The sequence below is a fragment of the Apium graveolens genome, chromosome 2 (assembly GCF_009905375.1).
Source record: "Apium graveolens cultivar Ventura chromosome 2, ASM990537v1, whole genome shotgun sequence".
NCBI classification, from domain to species: domain Eukaryota; kingdom Viridiplantae; phylum Streptophyta; class Magnoliopsida; order Apiales; family Apiaceae; genus Apium; species Apium graveolens.
In genome coordinates this window covers 62,383,347-62,404,019 of record NC_133648.1, presented here as the reverse complement: position 1 = coordinate 62,404,019, position 20,673 = coordinate 62,383,347, and the positions used below count along the sequence as shown (strand labels likewise).

The 20,673-nt window shown below is 34.9% G+C and overlaps 2 protein-coding genes across 2 annotated transcripts; both read right to left on the bottom strand.

Moving 5' to 3' along the window:
• Positions 1-15,454: 15,454 nt before the first annotated feature.
• Positions 15,455-16,456, bottom strand: LOC141690230 (uncharacterized). The gene has a single exon (XM_074494927.1). It carries the CDS (start codon positions 16,454-16,456, stop codon positions 15,455-15,457), a length of 1,002 nt encoding a protein of 333 aa, XP_074351028.1.
• A 2,613-nt stretch (positions 16,457-19,069) lies between these two features.
• Positions 19,070-20,071, bottom strand: LOC141690220 (uncharacterized). Its single transcript, XM_074494917.1, has one exon. It carries the CDS (start codon positions 20,069-20,071, stop codon positions 19,070-19,072), a length of 1,002 nt encoding a protein of 333 aa, XP_074351018.1.
• Between the last annotated feature and the right edge of the window lie 602 nt (positions 20,072-20,673).

Here is a 20,673-nt window from a genome sequence, read left to right as displayed (position 1 = left end):
ACCAGACGGCCCTTCAAAAAAAGTCCTTTGTTCTTCATTAGGGCAGTGAGAATTTTTTATCATGTAGTACAGGTGCTTCATCCCTTCATTCAGATGTTCCATGCCCGTCTCTATCTTCAGAAATCTGGAAGAATCTAGTGAATGATTCATTTCAACCAAGTCTTAAAGAGAAGTCATTCTTGTATGTAGAGAGCAGAAGTTTGAAATGTCGTCAACTGATAACGTTGGAGATGCCTGGATTGAGTTAAGCTTTGGTACAACAGATGTCTTCAAATCTGATATTTCAGTCTTGATGAGAGCCAGCTGATTATTGACAGAGGTGGAAGAAGAAGACCGTTCAACCACTTGTGCTTTGAATGATTGAGCTTCAGCCTGACTTTTTGCAAGTTGTTCCTTGAGATTAGCAATTTGAGCTAACATATTTTCAGTGTTGTGTCTGTGTGTGTGCTGACCTGAATATCTCTCCTGTTTAATTCACTCAACTCACGTGCATGTGTAACTCTCAATATAATTGCTCGTGAGGAGTCTTCCTGAGGCTAATCTTTTGTACCTGCATTTAAAATCACCCTAGCCTCTTCAAGAGAGGTCAGTGGTGGTGCAATGGGAATTCACGAGTCCCGATCCTCAGTCAAACCTATCATTTCATGTGAAATAGATGTCTGAATTGCTTCAGGGATAGATTGACCGAGTTGCCCTCCACTTTCTCCAGATAAATCTGCGAGTGGAGAATCCCGTGAGGGAGCCAGAGGTGTTGGATCTGGGAGGGGAGAAAATGACTCTATTAAAGGTGGCTGAGAGTCAGATTTTCCCTCAGAAGCATGTGACTGCTCTTCTGCCGTAACTATGGCAGGCACTGTAACCGACTCTATGTGCACTCCTCGCTCCGTGTACTGAGTATCATCTACTGGTCTGTATGCTTCCATTGTGAGTAATGGAATTGTGCTTGACTCAGTATAGGATGCCATGGCCCTATGGCGAATTTTAATAGATTCATCCTGTTGAGAGAATGTTTCTAGTAACTGTTCAGTGGCCATTTCAAAGTCCATGTCCTGTTGGGAGGACAAGGATGGGCTTTCAGATGCCTCAGTAAATGTTCTCCTTTTCTTGGGTGGAGGCAGAGCTGAGGGTTCATTCACATCCACTAACAAACTACTTCCTACTAACCTTCTAGGCAACATTTTAGACAGTGAGGGAGAGGTTGAGATAGGTTATGACTCTGTGTTTGGCTCTATGACCTGGGATTGAAGCTGTGGTTCTACAACTTTATGGATAGTCCTATCAACCACTGGGGGTCTTTCAACAGAAGTAGGAATATGTTGAGTTTGAGGAACTATTACCTGTAGAGGAAGAGCATCTGATGCTTGAGCCTGGGTGGTTTGAACCACTGGAGGTTGAGCTTGCTGTTCATGACCGGGAAGATTGAAGATAGGTAAGGGAATATAAGTGGCCATGAAAGCAGATACAAGTACTGGAACTTGCATGAATTTGAAAGTTGTGTCTTGGCGGGTGTAAATCTTTTTGCTTACAGGAGGGGGTTCGGTTACTGAGGAGTTAGCAAAAAGGGCTTTATGCTCAGGTGAGAGAATATGTTCTGCTATGAGCATGAGAAAACGAGCATAGTAACACGAGACCCTACGATTTGTAGAATGATCACGTAAAGCAGTAGTGAGACGTCTCAAAAGAATGGGTAAAAGTAGTTTGCCAAAATTGATCCTTTGATTGAAAACAACCGTAAGACTAATATACTGCAGAGTGGAAGTGATGTTGTGAAAGTTGGATTTAGTGCAGTTGGCAAACACTTTAGAAAGTGTATCGAAGAAAATGTCCCATTCAGAAACCAAATTGGATTTTGATAACTTGGTTAAATTAATTACCCCCTGATAGTGAATAGCATGGAAAAAGTTTGAAATATGATTTTCAGAGGGCAAATTACAGAAATTGTCCATAGGAAAATTTAACGCTCGATTGACGACTGTTTCATCAACCACATACTGTGTGTTTGCCACAGTGAATGAAAAAGATTTAAAATCATCGGTCACAGTAGAGGTTGTGCAAATCAGTCTGAGCAGATCAACATTTAAAATCACATTTGATTTAATAGCAAAGCTAACAATCGAATGGTCATTTAAAAATCTAATCCATGGCTTAAATTTTTCTACATCACATTTATCTGGATTAAAATAACCAACAAGATTATGCGAAACAATTTGGAAATTGAGAGCCATTTTAAAAATAATAATAAGACACACACTTTCAGAATATTAAGAGTAATATTAAGAAAATTCGAATTAATTAAATTAATTTAACAATTCGAATTAAATCAATTATATTCGAAAAATTTAGAAAGAAATGTATCTCGTTAAAGTTCTTAACTCACAAAAGCAGATTTGAAAAACGCACAAGACACCAAACAAAATAAAAATAAAAATACCCAAAATCAAACAAACACAAACTGATTTATTTTTTTTAACAAAAATTCGACAGCACTTCTGTATGTATATACTTGTATGTATATATCACAGGAGTGATGACTTTGTATGCTGAGTAAAAACTCGAGCAAGGAAGACAAGGAAGCAGTTTTGAGTTTGATCGAATAGAGAGAGAGAGAGAGAGAGAGAGAGAGAGAGAGAGAGAGAGAGAGAGAGAGAGAGAGAGAGAGAGAAATAAGAGAGAAAAAGAAGAAAACTGTTGGAATTTTTGAAAAATAAAAGAACTGAATGATTTAACAAGACAAAGAGACACTAAATAGACAACTGGTATGACAATTTGGGATAGTCTTACCGATTGTCATACCGATAGTCATACTGGGCAAATTGAGAAGACAACACAAACAACAAATAGTAATAATATATAACTGGTATGACAATCTGATAGTCATACCGATTGTCATACCAGTACAAAATAAAACACAAAATATCTGATATTAATTTTATTACTGGCATGACAATCAATAGTCATACCGATTGTCTTGCCAGTTATAAAATTAAATTGAATTAAAATAAACATGTATTAGTACTGGAATGACTTTCAGTAAGACAATTTCAATTGTCTTGCTGATTGTCATTCTAGTATAAAATAAATTAAGTATTTATAAATGTACTGAATAATTAAAATAAAAAAAATAAAAAACTGTTTTTTAACAAAAACAAATACAAACAGTTTTTAACAAAAACAGAACCTATATATATATAAACAAAATTACAGAAAACTACAATAAATACTAATATAGATATGGCAGAAAATATTTACACAATTAAAATATTTCAGAGATAATTATATTTTCAGTCCAAAAATAGATTTCTTTTGAATTTTAGCAAGTAAAATTCATAGAAAAATATTTTTAGAGAAAATAAAATATTCTGAGACATTAAAATTAACAAGTTGAGTAAATAAATAAGATAAGATAATAAAAATTTTATAGAAATAAGCAAGAAATTTTGGAAAATGATAAAATAAATTTGTAAATGAATTTTTCATTTATGAAAAATTCATTTGTAAATTCACTCAAGAACAAATTTAAGATATTCACAAGTTTAATCACTAAAGCTATTCAACATACCCAATTTACCAACTAATTTGGTAAATGTGGATTCATCAAGAGGTTTAGTGAAAATATATGCTATTTGTTCTTCTGTTGGAACAAAAAATAGTTCAACAGTACCATTCATGATGTGCTCTCTAATAAAATGATACATGATGTCAATGTGCTTGGTCCTTGTATGCTGCACAGGGTTGTTGGTGATGGCTATTGCACTTGTATTGTCACATAGAATAGGTATTTTGTTCAATACAGAGCCATAGTCCCGTAGCTGATTCCTAATCCACAAGATCTGAGCACAGCAGCTTTCAGCAGCAATATATTCAGCCTCGGCCGTTGAATTTGAAACTGTTTGCTGTTTCTTGCTGTACCATGAGACTAGTCTGCTACCTAGGAATTGACAACTCCCTGAGGTGCTTTTCTTATCAACAACACTTCCTGCGTAATCTGAATCTGTATATCCAACAAGGTTAAAACCAGATTCTTTAGGGTACCAAATACCTAGATTTGGTATTCCCTTAAGATATCTTAAGATTCGTTTAACAACAACGAGATGAATATCTCTAGGATCCGCTTGGAACCTTGCACATAAGCATGTAGCATACATAATTTGGTCTACTTGCAGTAAGATAGAGTAACGAGCCAATCATACCTCTGTAGCTTGTGACATCTACCTTAATGGAGTTTTCACATGGTCCAAGCTTGACAGCTGTAGTTGACGGAGTCCTTGCTGATGCAGAATCCTCTAGATTGTACTTTTTGAGGAGTTCCTTGAGATACTTGGATTGACAAATAAAAGTTCCATCTAACCTTTGATTTACTTGTAATCCAAGAAAGAACTTCAGCTCTCCCATCATGCTCATTTCAAATTTACTGTGCATTAACTTGGCAAATCTCTTATAGAGATTATCATTAGTAGACCCAAATATTATATCATCCACATAGACTTGGACTAATATTGTATCAATCTTATACTTTTTAGAAAAGAGAGTTTTGTCTATGACACCTCTAATAAAGCTATTTTCAATAAGAAATTCAGAGAGAGTGTCATACCATTTTCTCGGAGACTGTTTGAGTCCATAGATAGCCTTGAAAAGAAAGTAGACAAAATCCAAATGATCTGGATCTTCAAAACCAGGAGGTTGCTCTACATATACCTCTTCATCCAGCTTTCCATTCAGAAAGGCACTCTTGACATCCATTTGATAAACTTTAAAGTTAGAGAATGCTGCAAATGCCAGAAATATCCTGATGGCCTCTAGTCTAGCCACTGGAGCATAGGTTTCATCATAATCAATGCCTTCAGCTTGAGAATACCCTTTAGCTACCAGTCTTGCTTTGTTTCTTGTAACCACACCATCTTCATCTAGTTTATTCCTGAATACCCACCTAGTACCAACAGCTTTCTTGTGTGTAGGTCTAGGTACCAGTTTCCAGACTTGTTGATGTTCAAACTGATTGAGTTCATCTTGCATAGCAATCACCCAATCTGGATCAGTCAGTGCTTCCTCAATCTTCTTAGGTTCCATCTCAGAAAGAAATCCTGAGAACAGACACTCATTTTGAGTAGCACGTCTAGTTCTGACTCCAACATCTGGATCACCAATAATCAACTCAAAAAGATGAGCTTTATTCCAGACAGTCTGTCTTGGAAGATTTGATCTAGATGATTCGCCTTGAAATTCATTGGGATGTTGTGTCCTACTAGTTGATCCTTCAGCATCTCCCCCTGAGTTGTTGCCATGTTGACTTGAAGATTCTACGTCAGTAGTAGTGGTATCTCCATTGTTGCCAAAGTTTCCATCACCATTACCTTGAGTATCATCATGATTAACAGGTTCTTCACCAGCAACAACCTCAGGTTCTTGACCATGTTCTGATTCTGAATCTGAAATATCATCAAACTTCAGTTTCTCAGAAGGATCTTCAGTTTGGATACTAGGGAGTTTAGTGTCATCAAATGTAACATTGACACTTTCAGTTACTTTGTGTTGATCAATGATATACACTCTGTATGATCTTCTTCCATATCCAACAAAAATACCCTCATATGCCTTTGCCTCGAATTTACCACGACGATCATCTCCATCCTTGAGCACGAAGCATCTGGCACCAAATACATGAAAGTATTTGATAGAAGGTTTCTGTTCATTCAAAATCTCATAAGGAGTTTTCATGAAGTCTTTGTTGATTAGAGTTTGATTCTGAGTATAAGATGCAGTATTGACAGCTTCAGCCCAAAAGTACATTGGAAGACCTGATTCACTTAACATCGTTCTTGCAGCTTCAATCAATGTATGATTCTTCCTTTCTACCACTCCATTTTGCTGAGGGGTTCTAGGAGCTGAAAATTGTCTGGTAATCCCTTTGTCTGTACAGAATCCATTGAGAAGTGAATTCTTGAATTCTGTTCCATTATCTGACCTTATTGCTCTAACAGGGACATTAGAATCTAACTCGATCAACTTGATATGATCAATCACAACTTGTGGTGTTTCATCCTTAGAGTGAAGGAATAAAACCCAAGAGTACTTGGAATAGTCATCAACTATCACAAGACAGTAACACTTCTTTGACATCGAAAGGACATTAACTGGTCCAAATAAATCCATGTGTAATAATTGCAGAACACCAGTTATGGAGGATGTGTCAGTGCCTCTGTGACTTGATTTCTTTGACTTTCCTTTCTGGCAAGCCTCACATAGTCCTTCTGGGGAGAATTCCAGCTGAGGCAGACCTCTGACCAATTCTCTTTTGACAAGAGAATTCATTGTTTTGAAATTGAGATGAGAAAGTCTCTTGTGCCATAGCCAACTCTCATCTGACGATGCCTTTGCATAGAAACAATTGACTTCAGGATTGCTTCCAGAGTTCATGTTAGCTACGAACAGATTTCCTTTCCGGATTCCCATCAAGGAGGGTTTTTCACTTTTCTTGTGCAGAATCTGACACTTCAGCTTGTCGAATAAAACATTGTAGCCGTTGTCATAGAACTGACTAATGCTAAGCAGATTGTGTTCAAGTCCTTGCACAACATACACATTTTCAATGATAACATTTCCAGCTAGCAAACAGCCATATCCCTCAGTTAAACCTTTGCTGTTATCTCCAAAGGTAACCACTGGGCCAGCTTTCTCAACCACATTGATAGCAGGGCTCTATCTCCGGTCATATGTCTTGACGATCCGCTGTCAAGAATCCACACTACCGGTTGTACCTGTGTAATGCCCTGCTATACAAATGGATTAGACCTTCTTCGGAACCCAAGCTTGGCTGGGTCCGGCGTACTTGTAAAATTGGCCTTTATCAGGCAAAACAACATTCTTAATTTTAATGTTCTCAACTTTCTCAATGACTGGACATTTGACCTTGTGAACAGCCTTGACAAATTTCTGTTTAGGCTTAGGCACAAATATCTTCTTTCTAGCTTTAGGAGGACTAACAGTCTTAGACCTATCATGCTTCCTATTATTCACATGCTGACGAGGAGTAGTCTTATCATTAGAAACATGCTTACCATTAAAATAAGCATACATCAAATTAAAAGCACAAGACATACAATCAGGAACACCACATGCTTTATGAGAGGGATTAACAATAGTCAACTTATGCATGGTAGACATGGCATTTGTGTTATCCAACTCATGTGTGTCTGAGTTAGTCTCAGTTGCTTTCACAACTTTGACTGGAACCTTTGACACACTTGACTTGGAGACAACTTTCTCATTAGCATGATCTTCAGCACGGATTTCTTCTTGAATAATAAATGAGGTCTCATCAAATGGTTCAGTAATTGATTCTTTATAGAGGGGTTCATCAACACCCTTAAGCACATGTGGTACTTCCCTGCCTTTAGCACAGACATGAGAAGGGGAGTTTATACCTAATTTTCCAATAGCAACATTGTAATCATAACCTATTCCAGATGTTTGACTAACAGCTTGCTTATTGTAAAACTCTTTGGACTTCGAACAAGAATTAAAGTAAGCTTTAACCTTAGCCTCAAGACCGGTGATCTTGTCTTTGAGAATAGTTTTGAGTTGTCTATAACAGTCAACTCTATTCTCTAGAAAAGATACTTGTTCTTTTAATTTATCTTGATTAATGTGCACAAGTCTTAATTCATTGACCTCTTTCTCAAGGTCTTTGATTTGTTGATTTAACAATTCATTATCACGACGAGCACAATCTAAGGAACCTCCTAGATGATAAACTAATTCAGCATCAGTAAATTTTACCTCTTTTCTTGACGATGAGGTGTTTGCATCACTAGCCATGAGAGCAAGATTCCCAACTTCTTCATCTTCACTGTCAGTATCATCCCAGCTTCTTCCCTTTTCCAGGTAAGCCCTTTCAGATTTACTCTTCTGATTAGAATCGTAAGAGTTCTTCCTAACTTGTTTTGGCTTCCTGCATTCTGTGGAAAAGTGTCCCAACTCATTGCAGTTGAAGCATCGAATGGTGCTTCGATCAACCATCCCTGTTTTGTACCCACCACTGCTGGTGTTAGAGGATGAAGATCCACCTTTCTGGAATCTGTTGTAGTTGGACTTGTACTTGAACTTGGGATTCCTTTTGAATCTGACATTTGAGAATCTCTTGACAATCAGGGCCATTGACTCATCCTCCAATTGCTCCAGTTCTTCCAAGGAATAAAAATCATCTCCTGATTGATTTGTAGTAGGAGGATCAAATTCTGCTACTATCACATTTTCTTCAACCTTGGAAGACTGTACCATTCTTTCTGACTGTTGAGATTGTTGTTGATATTGTGGTTGTTGTTGTTGTTCATTAGCTACTAGAGCAGTAGACGTGCTGACCACTCTTCCTTTCCCGTAAACTTCCTTCTGCTGAATCTGCTCCAACTCATAAGTCTTTAACACACCATAGAGCATTTCCAAAGAAATCTCACTCAGATCTCTTGCTTCTCTTATGGCAGTGATTCTATGTTCGAGATGAGTTGGCAGTGTTAAAAGGAACTTTTGTTGACCTCCCTGATGGAATAGTATTTACCATTAATGTTCAGGTTGTTGATCAATGCGTTGTACCTCTCAAACACTTTAGTGATTCCTTCTCCTGGATTGGATTTAAAGTATTCATACTCAGAGGTTAGGATTTCTAACTTGTTCTCCCTAACTTCCTCTGTGCCTTCATTAATAACCTCAATAGTTTTCCAGATATGTTTGGAATCTTTACAGTTCATCACATGTCTATTCATCAAGGGATCAAGGGAATCTACTAAAATTAATTGAAGGCTAGCATCCAGGGAGGCTTCTTTTTTTTTAGCAGGAGGAAAAATCCTCAGGATCTTTCACATAAGTTCTTGCTTTGGTAATCACTACATCATTTTCTATTACCTCTGGTTTAATAACCATCGGAATTTTAGGACCCTTCTTTAACACTTCCAGATATTTGGAATTTGCAACTTGTAAAAACAATAGCATCTTCTTCTTCCACATAACATAATTTTCTTTATCGAATAGTGGAATTTTAACGGTTCCAACTTTTTGTGTAGTCATTATGAATTTTTGAGTAAATAAAAATTCAAGGAGTGAAAGAAACACAAAAGTCTAGGATCTTGATTTGTACGTTAATCAGAAGGCTCTGATACCAATTGTTAGGTCTCAATATATTTGTAGAAGGGGGTTGAATACAAACAATACCGTTTAATCGAATAAAATGCGGAATAAAAAAGTGAAACAAAATTCAAGTTAAATAAAACTATTATTAAACTTGAAAGGTGTTACAACAACGGTATCGTTTACAAGGGATTAATCTCAAATCAATTATTACAAATCTAGAATAAATTCGACATGAACTTTTTGTATTTTTGCAATAAAAAGATCAAATGCTAAAAACGATTTGAGATTAAGTTCTAGGGATTTCGATCCGCTAGATAGTTACACAAGAACAAGAAAAGTATTTCTAGTGGATTGGATTTAACAATAAATACTAGAAATAAATGATCTGTGAAATTTGCAATAATTTCTCTGCAGGTTTTCTTTTTGTTCTGTGTTCTTCTGTATGATATTCAATGCTCTGCTCTGCGAGAATGATCTACTTCTGTTTGTTTAAGTAAACAAATCACTTGAATTGAATCAGCAAGACATTCGGCAAGACAATCAAAAATGAACTAGCAAGACAATCCTTTTAACTGGTAGAACTATCGGTAGGACAATCCAGAAAGACTTGGAAAGACTTTCGGTATGACAATCCAATTGTCATACCAGTTCAAGTTTGTTTTTGCTGATTTTCTTTTTGAATATTATTCCAAAATCATTTTTGAAAAATGCATGATATTAATTCAGAATTAATTAACCAATTAATTCAATTAATCAATAAATTAATCTTTGCAGATTTAATTTATTTTCTTAATTAAATTATATGACTTAATTAATTAATAGAGAATTAATACCAATCTTGAGCAGCAACAATTCTTCTAAAAATCTTCTGAAAATCACTGTCAATTACGAGTCAATTCCACCACTTCAATGTTGACACTCGATGTACTGTCTGGTTCATGAGTGACTAACTTCCGTGACGTTTCTTCATGCATTGACTTTGATACTCTTGATTTTCTTCAGACTAAATCCTTGTAATTAATTGATACCCTAACGAGATCTCTGTCACTTGATTAAATCCACAATCTTGATTTATATCATTGAGGCTTGATCAATTTCTTGAGTTTCTTCCAGTGAATTAAGTCATCAAGTCTGTAGAAGAACAATGTTACTTAATCCTTTGACATATGTTACTCTGAGAGATCTCTCTGACGATAGAATCACTATTTACTTGTTACATCCTTATTTGAGTTGAGTTAAATCCTCGAATAAACAAGTAGGCTATGACATATGCCTTTCATTAAGTGTTACAAGTATGAATTACAGATTAAGGTTACAATACAACTAATCTTAGGGTTGTCAGTATGACTTAGTCTTGTTATGATACAGGCATATCTTGCATAACAAGAATCACTGAATTCCGACTCATGATGAATTTACAACGAATTTTACAAGACTGCTGATTTATGAAGAAATGCCCCTACAAATTTTGATATTAGAAATGAGGAAAACGAATAGGATGTATTTATAACGATACATAACCCTATATCTTAACCTACAAGTTATCCATATTAGAATCTGATCCAAATTTTAGGCCAGGCCCGATAGTCTAACCCAATTTTAAATCCTAGTCCTTATCTAATTTTAATCTTTTTTATTCTATTATTCTTTTATTAATCGAATTCTAAAAAATTACGGGATATTACAATGATGTTATTTCGGTTCCATTTCTTTCCCGTGACAACATAATTTATAGAGATATCTTATATTTAAATATTTTCAGGTACCTAGTCCTCTTCTGGGATTTAGTTATTCATGTCACGGGTCTCTTCTGGAGTCTCTCCTTGAGATTTTATTTCATCTATTTGGGCATCATCATATTTTGCTTCTTTTCTTTTCCGAGGATTTTTATCTTTGGAACCGATTGGTCTACCTCGCTTCATGCGAGGTCTTGACTCATTTGCCTTTTTAATTTGTCCTTCAGGGACTACAATTTTTACAGGAGCATTTTCAGCTGGTATGTGTGACTTAGTCACTCTATTGATATCATGAATGCATCAGGCAATTGATTTGCTATGCCTTGTAAATGGATTAGTCTTTGAACTTCTAATTCACATTGGTTTGTACGAGGATCAAAAATGTTCAATGTTGGTGCATTCCGTGTAATTTCTTTCTCCAGCTGCTTATTTTCTCCCCCTGATTTGGGGAAAATTTTAATCTCTCCCCCTAATTTTGGAAAAACATTTTCATCAAAATGACAGTCTGCAAATCTTGCAGTAAATAAATCACCTGTCATTGGTTCAAGATATTTGATTATTGAGGGAAATTCATAACCAAAATATATTCCCAATTTTCTTTGAGGACCCATCTTTGTGCGTTGTGGTGGGGCAATTGGGACGTATACCGCACACCCAAATGTTCTAAGATGGGAAATATTAGGCTCTCTTCCGGAGGCCAATTGCAAGGGAGAGAATTTGTGATAACTTGTAGGTCTGATGCGTATAAGTGCTGCTGAATGTAAAATGGCATGTCCCCAAACTGTAACTGGGAGGTTTGTTTTCATAATTAATGGTCTAGCAATCAATTGGAGTCTTTTAATAAATGATTTTGCAAGACCATTTTGTGTATGAACATGAGCTAAGGATGTTCAACACGTATCCCAATTGATGCACAAAACTCATTAAAAGCTTTTGATGTGAATTCTCCGATATTATCCAATCGAATTGTTCCAATATTATAATCCGGAAATTGTGCCCTTAATCGGATTATTTGCGCAAGTAGTCTCGCAAACGCCAGGTTACGAGATGATAATAAGTACACATGTGACCACCTTGTTGATACATCGATTAATACCATGAAATATTTAAATGGTCCACATGATGGGTGAATGAGCCCACATATATCACCCTGTATTCTTTCTAAAAATTTAGAAGATTATGTTCCAATTTTTGCTAAGGAGGGTCTGATAATCAATTTTCCTTGAGAACAAGCAGCACAAGAGAATTCATTATATTGAAAAATCTTCTGGTTTTTCAATAGATGCCTGTGTGAATTCTCAATAATTTTTCGCATCATAATTGATACAGGATGCCCTAGCCAATCATGTCATATAACAAAATTATTTTTGTCAATAAACTTCTGGTTTACTGTGGCATTTACCTCAATATTTCGAATATGGGTATAGTATAATTCGGAAGAAAAGGCTGGTAATTCTTCTATAACATATTTGCTACCCGAAGTGATACTTGTAATATAAAGGAATTCTTTATCCCCTTTATTCACCGTTTCAACGTGATATCCATTTCTTCGAATATCTTTAAAACTTAATAAATTTCTTTGTGACTTTGGGGAGAATAATGCATCATTTATAATAAATTCTGTTCCTTCGGGTAGTAATATAGTAGCTCTTCTGGAGCCTTCGATCAATTTTATACTCCCGGAAATTGTGCATACATTGCCTTCATATTTATTTAAAGAGGTGAAATATTTTTAATTTTTAAGTATAGTGTGGGTCGTTGCACTATCTACAAGACAAATATCTTCCTCTTTTGTTATATGCCAAATGCGAGAATGTAAAATATCCATATTGCTTCAATAATACATAAATATATAATTAGTAAGGATAATTAGGAAGATATACAATCATATGCATGCGAATGTAAAATAGAAGCAAATGAGTACATCAAGCATTCTGTTTATCATCTAGGGTAGTGGTGCCGTCAGGAGTCTCATAAAAATCAGAGGTATCCAAATAAGTCATTGTTAAGAGACTGTCTGCATGGTCTTTATCTTCAGAAACTAAATTTGTTTCAACATTCTTTCCTTTGTCCTTCAGGGACGCTTGATAAAGATCAGCTAGGTGTTTTGGCGTACGGCAGGTATGTGACCAATGGCCTTTCATTCCATATCTATAACATTCACTTTCAGCAACCTTTTTTCCTTAATTCATATTTGTAACAGCCCACACTTCCGGACTATTAAATCTAAATACCAAAACTTAAATAAAATAGATTCTTATTCGATAATTCAAATATATCACGAAGGTCAAAGCAGCGGTCAAACTCAATAATCAAAATCATAAAAACAGAGACGCAGCTCCACAAATCCGATAATAATTGTCTAACAGATAATTAAATTCATTCTCTAAAAACAAAATCTTTATTCTAATTCAAATAGCACAAAACGAAGCAGCACAGATCTCCACATAGTTCTCATTCCTTAATCTTAATATGCTCCAAATTCCGAACCTGAAATGTTAAAAGGGGTGAGCTACACAGCTCAGCAAGTACAAATTGACTAACTTTTAAACAGAAAAACAATGGGTGTTTTGATAAAATGATTTTTCTTAAAACAATAATAATTTTGTAAAACATTTTCTAAAATAAATCCAACCCAAAGTTTTATATTTTATAAGTCCGAATTTAAAACAGAACAGAGCAGAATTTATAACAGTACAGATTTTATAACAGATCTGAACAGAATAAAACAGGACGAAACGATAATTTTTATAAATACCACAGTCTTGATCTACGGCCACACTTTGCCAGTAGCCGGCATCTAATTCTTATTCTTATTCTTTATACCACACTTTGCCAGTGGTCGACATCTAAAATTCAATAATTACGCACCCTTAATAGGTATCTAAAGTTGCACACTCGTGCGCCTACTAAGGGTATCTAAGGCTAGTTCCGGAACTATAGCGTAAATTACGAACGGTTCGAAAACGTAGAGACTGGGTTCTAAAATTCACAAATACGTATACCTTATAATTTTCGAAATCACAGTTCTTATAACTTATACGAAATCAAAAACAGAATTGAAATATCTTTTCCGAAAATTAAAAGTAAGTCAAAAGTACTTACCTCGAAGTCGACACTTAAAACCCGAAATTAATGACACGAACAAGCCTAAAATTTATGAGCGGAACATAATTAATTATTTAACATGTTGAACATGGACTTTCCACATAATCGAACAAAAAAAAAATTAAACAGAGACACAATTCACAGTTTATAATTACATGGCAGAGACTTAAAAACTAAAGAAAAAAAAAATATGCTGCGGATCTAATTTGAACTAAACATACCAATCTTTTAAACAAATAAATAAGAGGTGAGCAAATGGGCCTAAAAGCCCAGCAAGCCATTAGAATAGCTTGTCCAGATTCTAGTATAAACGATTAAAAAAAAACAAAGCACTGAAACTAATTTCTAACATGTATGTATATTTAATTAATTAAACACCTAACAGATGGACATGCACATCACAGGGATAACTAATTTAATTTTCAAATACCAGCAATTAGCCACCAAAATAATACTCAAGTATATTTATTAAATTTGAATTTCCACGTTTTGTCAAGAAAAATAATAATACACTAAAACTAGATAATGGACAACAAAACAAAAATCACAAAATCATGTTTCACATTAGGTTTTATCAAAATCTAATATATTTACTAAATTAAATATTGACGCCATATTCATGTAACAAATAACAATCAATCAAATTAATATTTAAATTCTAGTAAAATTATTTTTATGCATAATTGAAAGATTATTTTTATTAATAAAATCGATTATGAAGAATGTTCGAAAATAGAATACAGGTTCATTAGATTAACTATAAGACAGAGACCAAAATCAACTATCACAGTAGAGTAATAATAAAAAAAAAACTTCTTTGATTCAACACAAAAAAAATGACTTGTGATATCATACTTAAAACAATGTTCTAGCAAATATAATATTATAAGCAGGATTCATGGCATGGATCAACTAAAATATGTCAGAACTTTGAATCTTACATATGCATTAATTAATACTTGCGGTCACCAACATAAAAGAAAACAAATCAAATAGTTAACATATGTGAGCATACAAGTAATTAAAACAGAGAAAGAGAATACAACGTACCTTTAGATCGAAGTTCTGTACAAGGCTTTTTGTTATCTAATGGGGTCCTTATATAGGCACACAAAAACCCTAATTCTAATTAGGATATAATAAAATTTCCCTTCTAATAATTTGCCACCTCTCCAAGTAAATTCCAAAAATAAAATATTTGATACACACAATTACCTAAACTAAAAAAAATTTTGATTTTCTAAATTATTCTTACACTTATTTCCAAAAATAACAAAAAAAAATTCCTAACTCAAATAACTTGCACATAAATTTTCCGAAATATTCTAAATTAAATATTTATCTAAACTAACTAATATCTAATATCTAATAAATAAACTAAAAAAAATAATGCGGATTTTACATTCTTCCCTCCTTAAAAGAATTTGGCCCCCAAATTCACAACAATTAAATTAAATTAAATAAGTCACCAAAAGAAAAGAAATCTTACCTTAATTGCGATAGTTGTCATTTCCTGTGAGTTGAAATACACGTCCTTTGCCCATCTGGTTATTTGCCTCCTTTCTTGGTTGCGGTGGCGGGTTGTGCGGGCAATTCGAAATCTTGTGTCCTACTTCTCCGCAATGAAAACAAGCACCGGTATTCCAACGGCAGACCTTATCCGGATGATTCTTGCCACACCTCGTACACCTCTCTCGATCACCTTGACCTCCGATGTTATCGTACACGTGTGGTTTCTTGAGTGGCCCCCCTTGAAAAGATTGCCCACCAGTTTGAGTGAACCGCCTCTTATTCCAACTGCCAGACACCTTTTCAGATTCTTCCAAGCCCCTTTCGATTACTAACGCCTTGTTGAGGACAGCCTCGTATGTCTGAAGTTCAAAAGACGCCACAGAGTTCCTGACGTCGCTTCGAAGTCCCTCTTCCAATCTTCGTGCTCGACTACTCTCATCTGCTACTAAGGTCGACGCGTATTTTGCAAGCTTTGCAAATTCTGCTTCATATTGAATGACGGTTTTATCCCCTTGCTGAAGGCGAATAAAGTCCCTCTCTTTCTGCAGACGAACTGTTCTAGGAAAGTACTTGTCCTCTAAAGCCTTCTTGAACTTTTCCCAAGTGTACGGTTCAGGATTTTCTTCAAGATTCGTTGTTGTCTCGTTCTTCCTCTTCTCCATAAGCCACCAGTCGTAAGTGCTTGCTTGCAATTGGTACACAGCTAAGGTCACCTTTTGCTGCTCATTGCTCCCAAGAAGTCCAAAAGCTTTTTCCATCTCTTGGATCCACATCTCAACTACTGTCGGATCAGTTGCTCCATCAAAAGTTGGTGGGTTCAAACGTTTGAATTGAGAGACGATGTTGGGCTTCGGTTGCTGATTCACAAGTACAGCTAGAGTTTCAGCCAGCTGGTCAAAGACGTTTCCTCCTTCATCATTGTTGCCCTGATTTTCATTGTTGTTCTGATTTTCGTTGTTGTTCTGATTATCTCCATCCATCTTTTCTAGAACACACAAAACAAATTCTAAACTTATAGTCAATAATCAAAAAAACACAAAAGTCAAACATATCAAATAATCACACAAATAAATGCCCTAAATCCAAAATAATTTTCTAAGACCTATACGATAGTCTAAAGGATCGCATCCTAGGGAATGTACTAGTCCCATACCTAATACACTCCGAAGGACAGCCTGCTCTTGATACCAACTGTAACAGCCCACACTTCCGGACTATTAAATCTAAATACCAAAACTTAAATAAAATAGATTCTTATTCGATAATTCAAATATATCACGAAGGTCAAAGCAGCGGTCAAACTCAATAATCAAAATCATAAAAACAGAGACGCAGCTCCACAAATCCGATAATAATTGTCTAACAGATAATTAAATTCATTCTCTAAAAACAAAATCTTTATTCTAATTCAAATAGCACAAAACGAAGCAGCACAGATCTCCACATAGTTCTCATTCCTTAATCTTAATATGCTCCAAATTCCGAACCTGAAATGTTAAAAGGGGTGAGCTACACAGCTCAGCAAGTACAAATTGACTAACTTTTAAACAGAAAAACAATGGGTGTTTTGATAAAACGATTTTTCTTAAAACAATAATAATTTTGTAAAACATTTTCTAAAATAAATCAAACCAAAAGTTTTATATTATATAAGTCAGAATTTAAAACAGAACAGAGCAAAATTTATAACAGTACAGATTTTATAACAGATCTGAACAGAATAAAACAGGACGAAACGATAATTCTTATAAATACCACAGTCTTGATCTATGGCCACACTTTACCAGTAGCCGGCATCTAATTCTTATTCTTATTCTTTATACCACACTTTGCCAGTGGTCGGCATCTAAAATTCAATAATTACGCGCCCTTAATAGGTATCTAAAGTTGCACACTCGTGCGCCTACTAAGGGTATCTAAGGCTAGTTCCGGAACTATAGCGTAAATTACGAACGGTTCGAAAACGTAGAGACTGGGTTCTAAAATTCACAAATACTTATACCTTATAATTTTCGAAATCACAGTTCTTATATCTTATACGAAGTCAAAAATAGAATTGAAATATCTTTTCCGAAAATTAAAAGTAAGTCAAAAGTACTTACCTCGAAGTCGACACTTAAAACCCGAAATTAATGACACGAACAAGCCTAAAATTTATGAGCGGAACATAATTAATTATTTAACAAGTTGAACATGGACTTTCCACATAATCGAACAAAAAAAAAATTAAACATAGACACAATTCACAGTTTATAATTACATGGCAGAGACTTAAAAACTAAAGAAAAAAAAATATGCTGCGGATCTAATTTGAACTAAACATACCAATCTTTTAAACAAATAAATAAGAGGTGAGCAAATGGGCCTAAAAGCCCAGCAAGCCATTAGACTAGCTTGTCCAGATTCTAGTATAAACGATTAAAAAAAAACAAAGCACTGAAACTAATTTCTAACATGTATGTATATTTAGTTAATTAAACACATAACAGATGGACATGCACATCACAGGGATAACTAATTTAATTTTCAAATACCAGCAATTAGCCACTAAAATAATACTCAAGTATATTTATTAAATTTGAATTTCCACGTTTTGTCAAGAAAAATAATAATACACTAAAACTAGATAATGGACAACAAAACAAAAATCACAAAATCATGTTTCACATTAGGTTTTATCAAAATCTAATATATTTACTAAATTAAATATTGACGCCATATTCATGTAACAAATAACAATCAATCAAATTAATATTTAAATTCTAGTAAAATTATTTTTATGCATAATTGAAAGATTATTTTTATTAATAAAATCGATTATGAAGAATGTTCGAAAATAGAATACAGGTTCATTAGATTAACTATAAGACAGAGACCAAAATCAACTACCACAGTAGAGTAATAATAAAAAAAAAACTTCTTTGATTCAACATAAAAAAATGACTTGTGATATCATACTTAAAACAATGTTCTAGCAAATATAATATTATAAGCAGGATTCATGGCATGGATCAACTAAAATATGTCAGAACTTTGAATCTTACATATGCATTAATTAATACTTGCGGTCACCAACATAAAAGAAAACAAATCAAATAGTTAACATATGCGAGCATACAAGTAATTAAAACAGAGAAAGAGAATACAACGTACCTTTAGATCGAAGTTCTGTACAAGGCTTTTTGTTATCTAATGGGGTCCTTATATAGGCACACAAAAACCCTAATTCTAATTAGGATATAATAAAATTTCCCTTCTAATAATTTGCCACCTCTCCAAGTAAATTCCAAAAATAAAATATTTGATACACACAATTACCTAAACTAAAAAAAATTTTGATTTTCTAAATTATTCTTACACTTATTTCCAAAAATAACAAAAAAAATTTCCTAACTCAAATAACTTGCACATAAATTTTCCGAAATATTCTAAATTAAATATTTATCTAAACTAACTAATATCTAATATCTAATAAATAAACTAAAAAAAATAATGCGGATTTTACATTCTTCCCTCCTTAAAAGAATTTGGCCCCCAAATTCACAACAATTAAATTAAATTAAATAAGTCACCAAAAGAAAAGAAATCTTACCTTAATTGCGATAGTTGTCATTTCCTGTGAGTTGAAATACACGTCCTTTGCCCATCTGGTTATTTGCCTCCTTTCTTGGTTGCGGTGGCGGGTTGTGCGGGCAATTCGAAATCTTGTGTCCTACTTCTCCGCAATGAAAACAAGCACCGGTATTCCAACGGCAGACCTTATCCGGATGATTCTTGCCACACCTCGTACACCTCTCTCGATCACCTTGACCTCCGATGTTATCGTACACGTGTGGTTTCTTGAGTGGCCCCCCTTGAAAAGATTGCCCACCAGTTTGAGTGAACCGCCTCTTATTCCAACTGCCAGACACCTTTTCAGATTCTGCCAAGCCCCTTTCGATTACTAACGCCTTGTTGAGGACAGCCTCGTATGTCTGAAGTTCAAAAGATGCCACAGAGTTCCTGACGTCGCTTCGAAGTCCCTCTTCCAATCTTCGTGCTCGACTACTCTCATCTGCTACTAAGGTCGACGCGTATTTTGCAAGCTTTGCAAATTCTGCTTCGTATTGAATGACGGTTTTATCCCCTTGCTGAAGGCGAATGAAGTCCCTCTCTTTCTGCAGACGAACTGTTCTAGGAAAGTACTTGTCCTCTAAAGCCTTCTTGAACTTTTCCCAAGTGTACGGTTCAGGATTTTCTTCAAGATTCATTGTTGTCTCGTTCTTCCTCTTCTCCATAAGCCACCAGTCGTAAGCACTTGCTTGCAATTGGTACACAGCTAAGGTCACCTTTTGCTGCTCATTGCTCCCAAGAAGTCCAAAAGCTTTTTCCATCTCTTGGATCCACATCTCAACTACTGTCGGATCAGTTGCTCCATCAAAAGTTGGTGGGTTCAAACGCTTGAATTGAGAGACGATGTTGGGCTTCGGTTGCTGATTCACAAGTACAGCTAGAGTTTCAGCCAGCTGGTCAAAGACGTTTCCTCCTTCATCATTGTTGCCCTGATTTTCATTGTTGTTCTGATTTTCGTTGTTGTTCTGATTATCTCCATCCATCTTTTCTAGAACACACAAAACAAATTCTAAACTTATAGTCAATAATCAAAAAAACACAAAAGTCAAACATATCAAATAATCACACAAATAAATGCCCTAAATCCAAAATAATTTTCTAAGACCTATACGATAGTCTAAAGGATCGCATCCTAGGGAATGTACTAGTCTCATACCTAATACACTCCGAAGGACAGCCTGCTCTTGATACCAACTGTAACAGCCCACACTTCCGGACTATTAAATCTAAATACCAAAACTTAAATAAAATAGATTCTTATTCGATAATTCAAATATATCACGAAGGTCAAAGCAGCGGTCAAACTCAATAATCAAAATCATAAAAACAGAGACGCAGCTCCACAAATCCGATAATAATTGTCTAACAGATAATTAAATTCATTCTCTAAAAACAAAATCTTTATTCTAATTCAAATAGCACAAAACGAAGCAGCACAGATCTCCACATAGTTCTCATTCCTTAATCTTAATATGCTCCAAATTCCGAACCTGAAATGTTAAAAGGGGTGAGCTACACAGCTCAGCAAGTACAAATTGACTAACTTTTAAACAGAAAAACAATGGGTGTTTTGATAAAACGATTT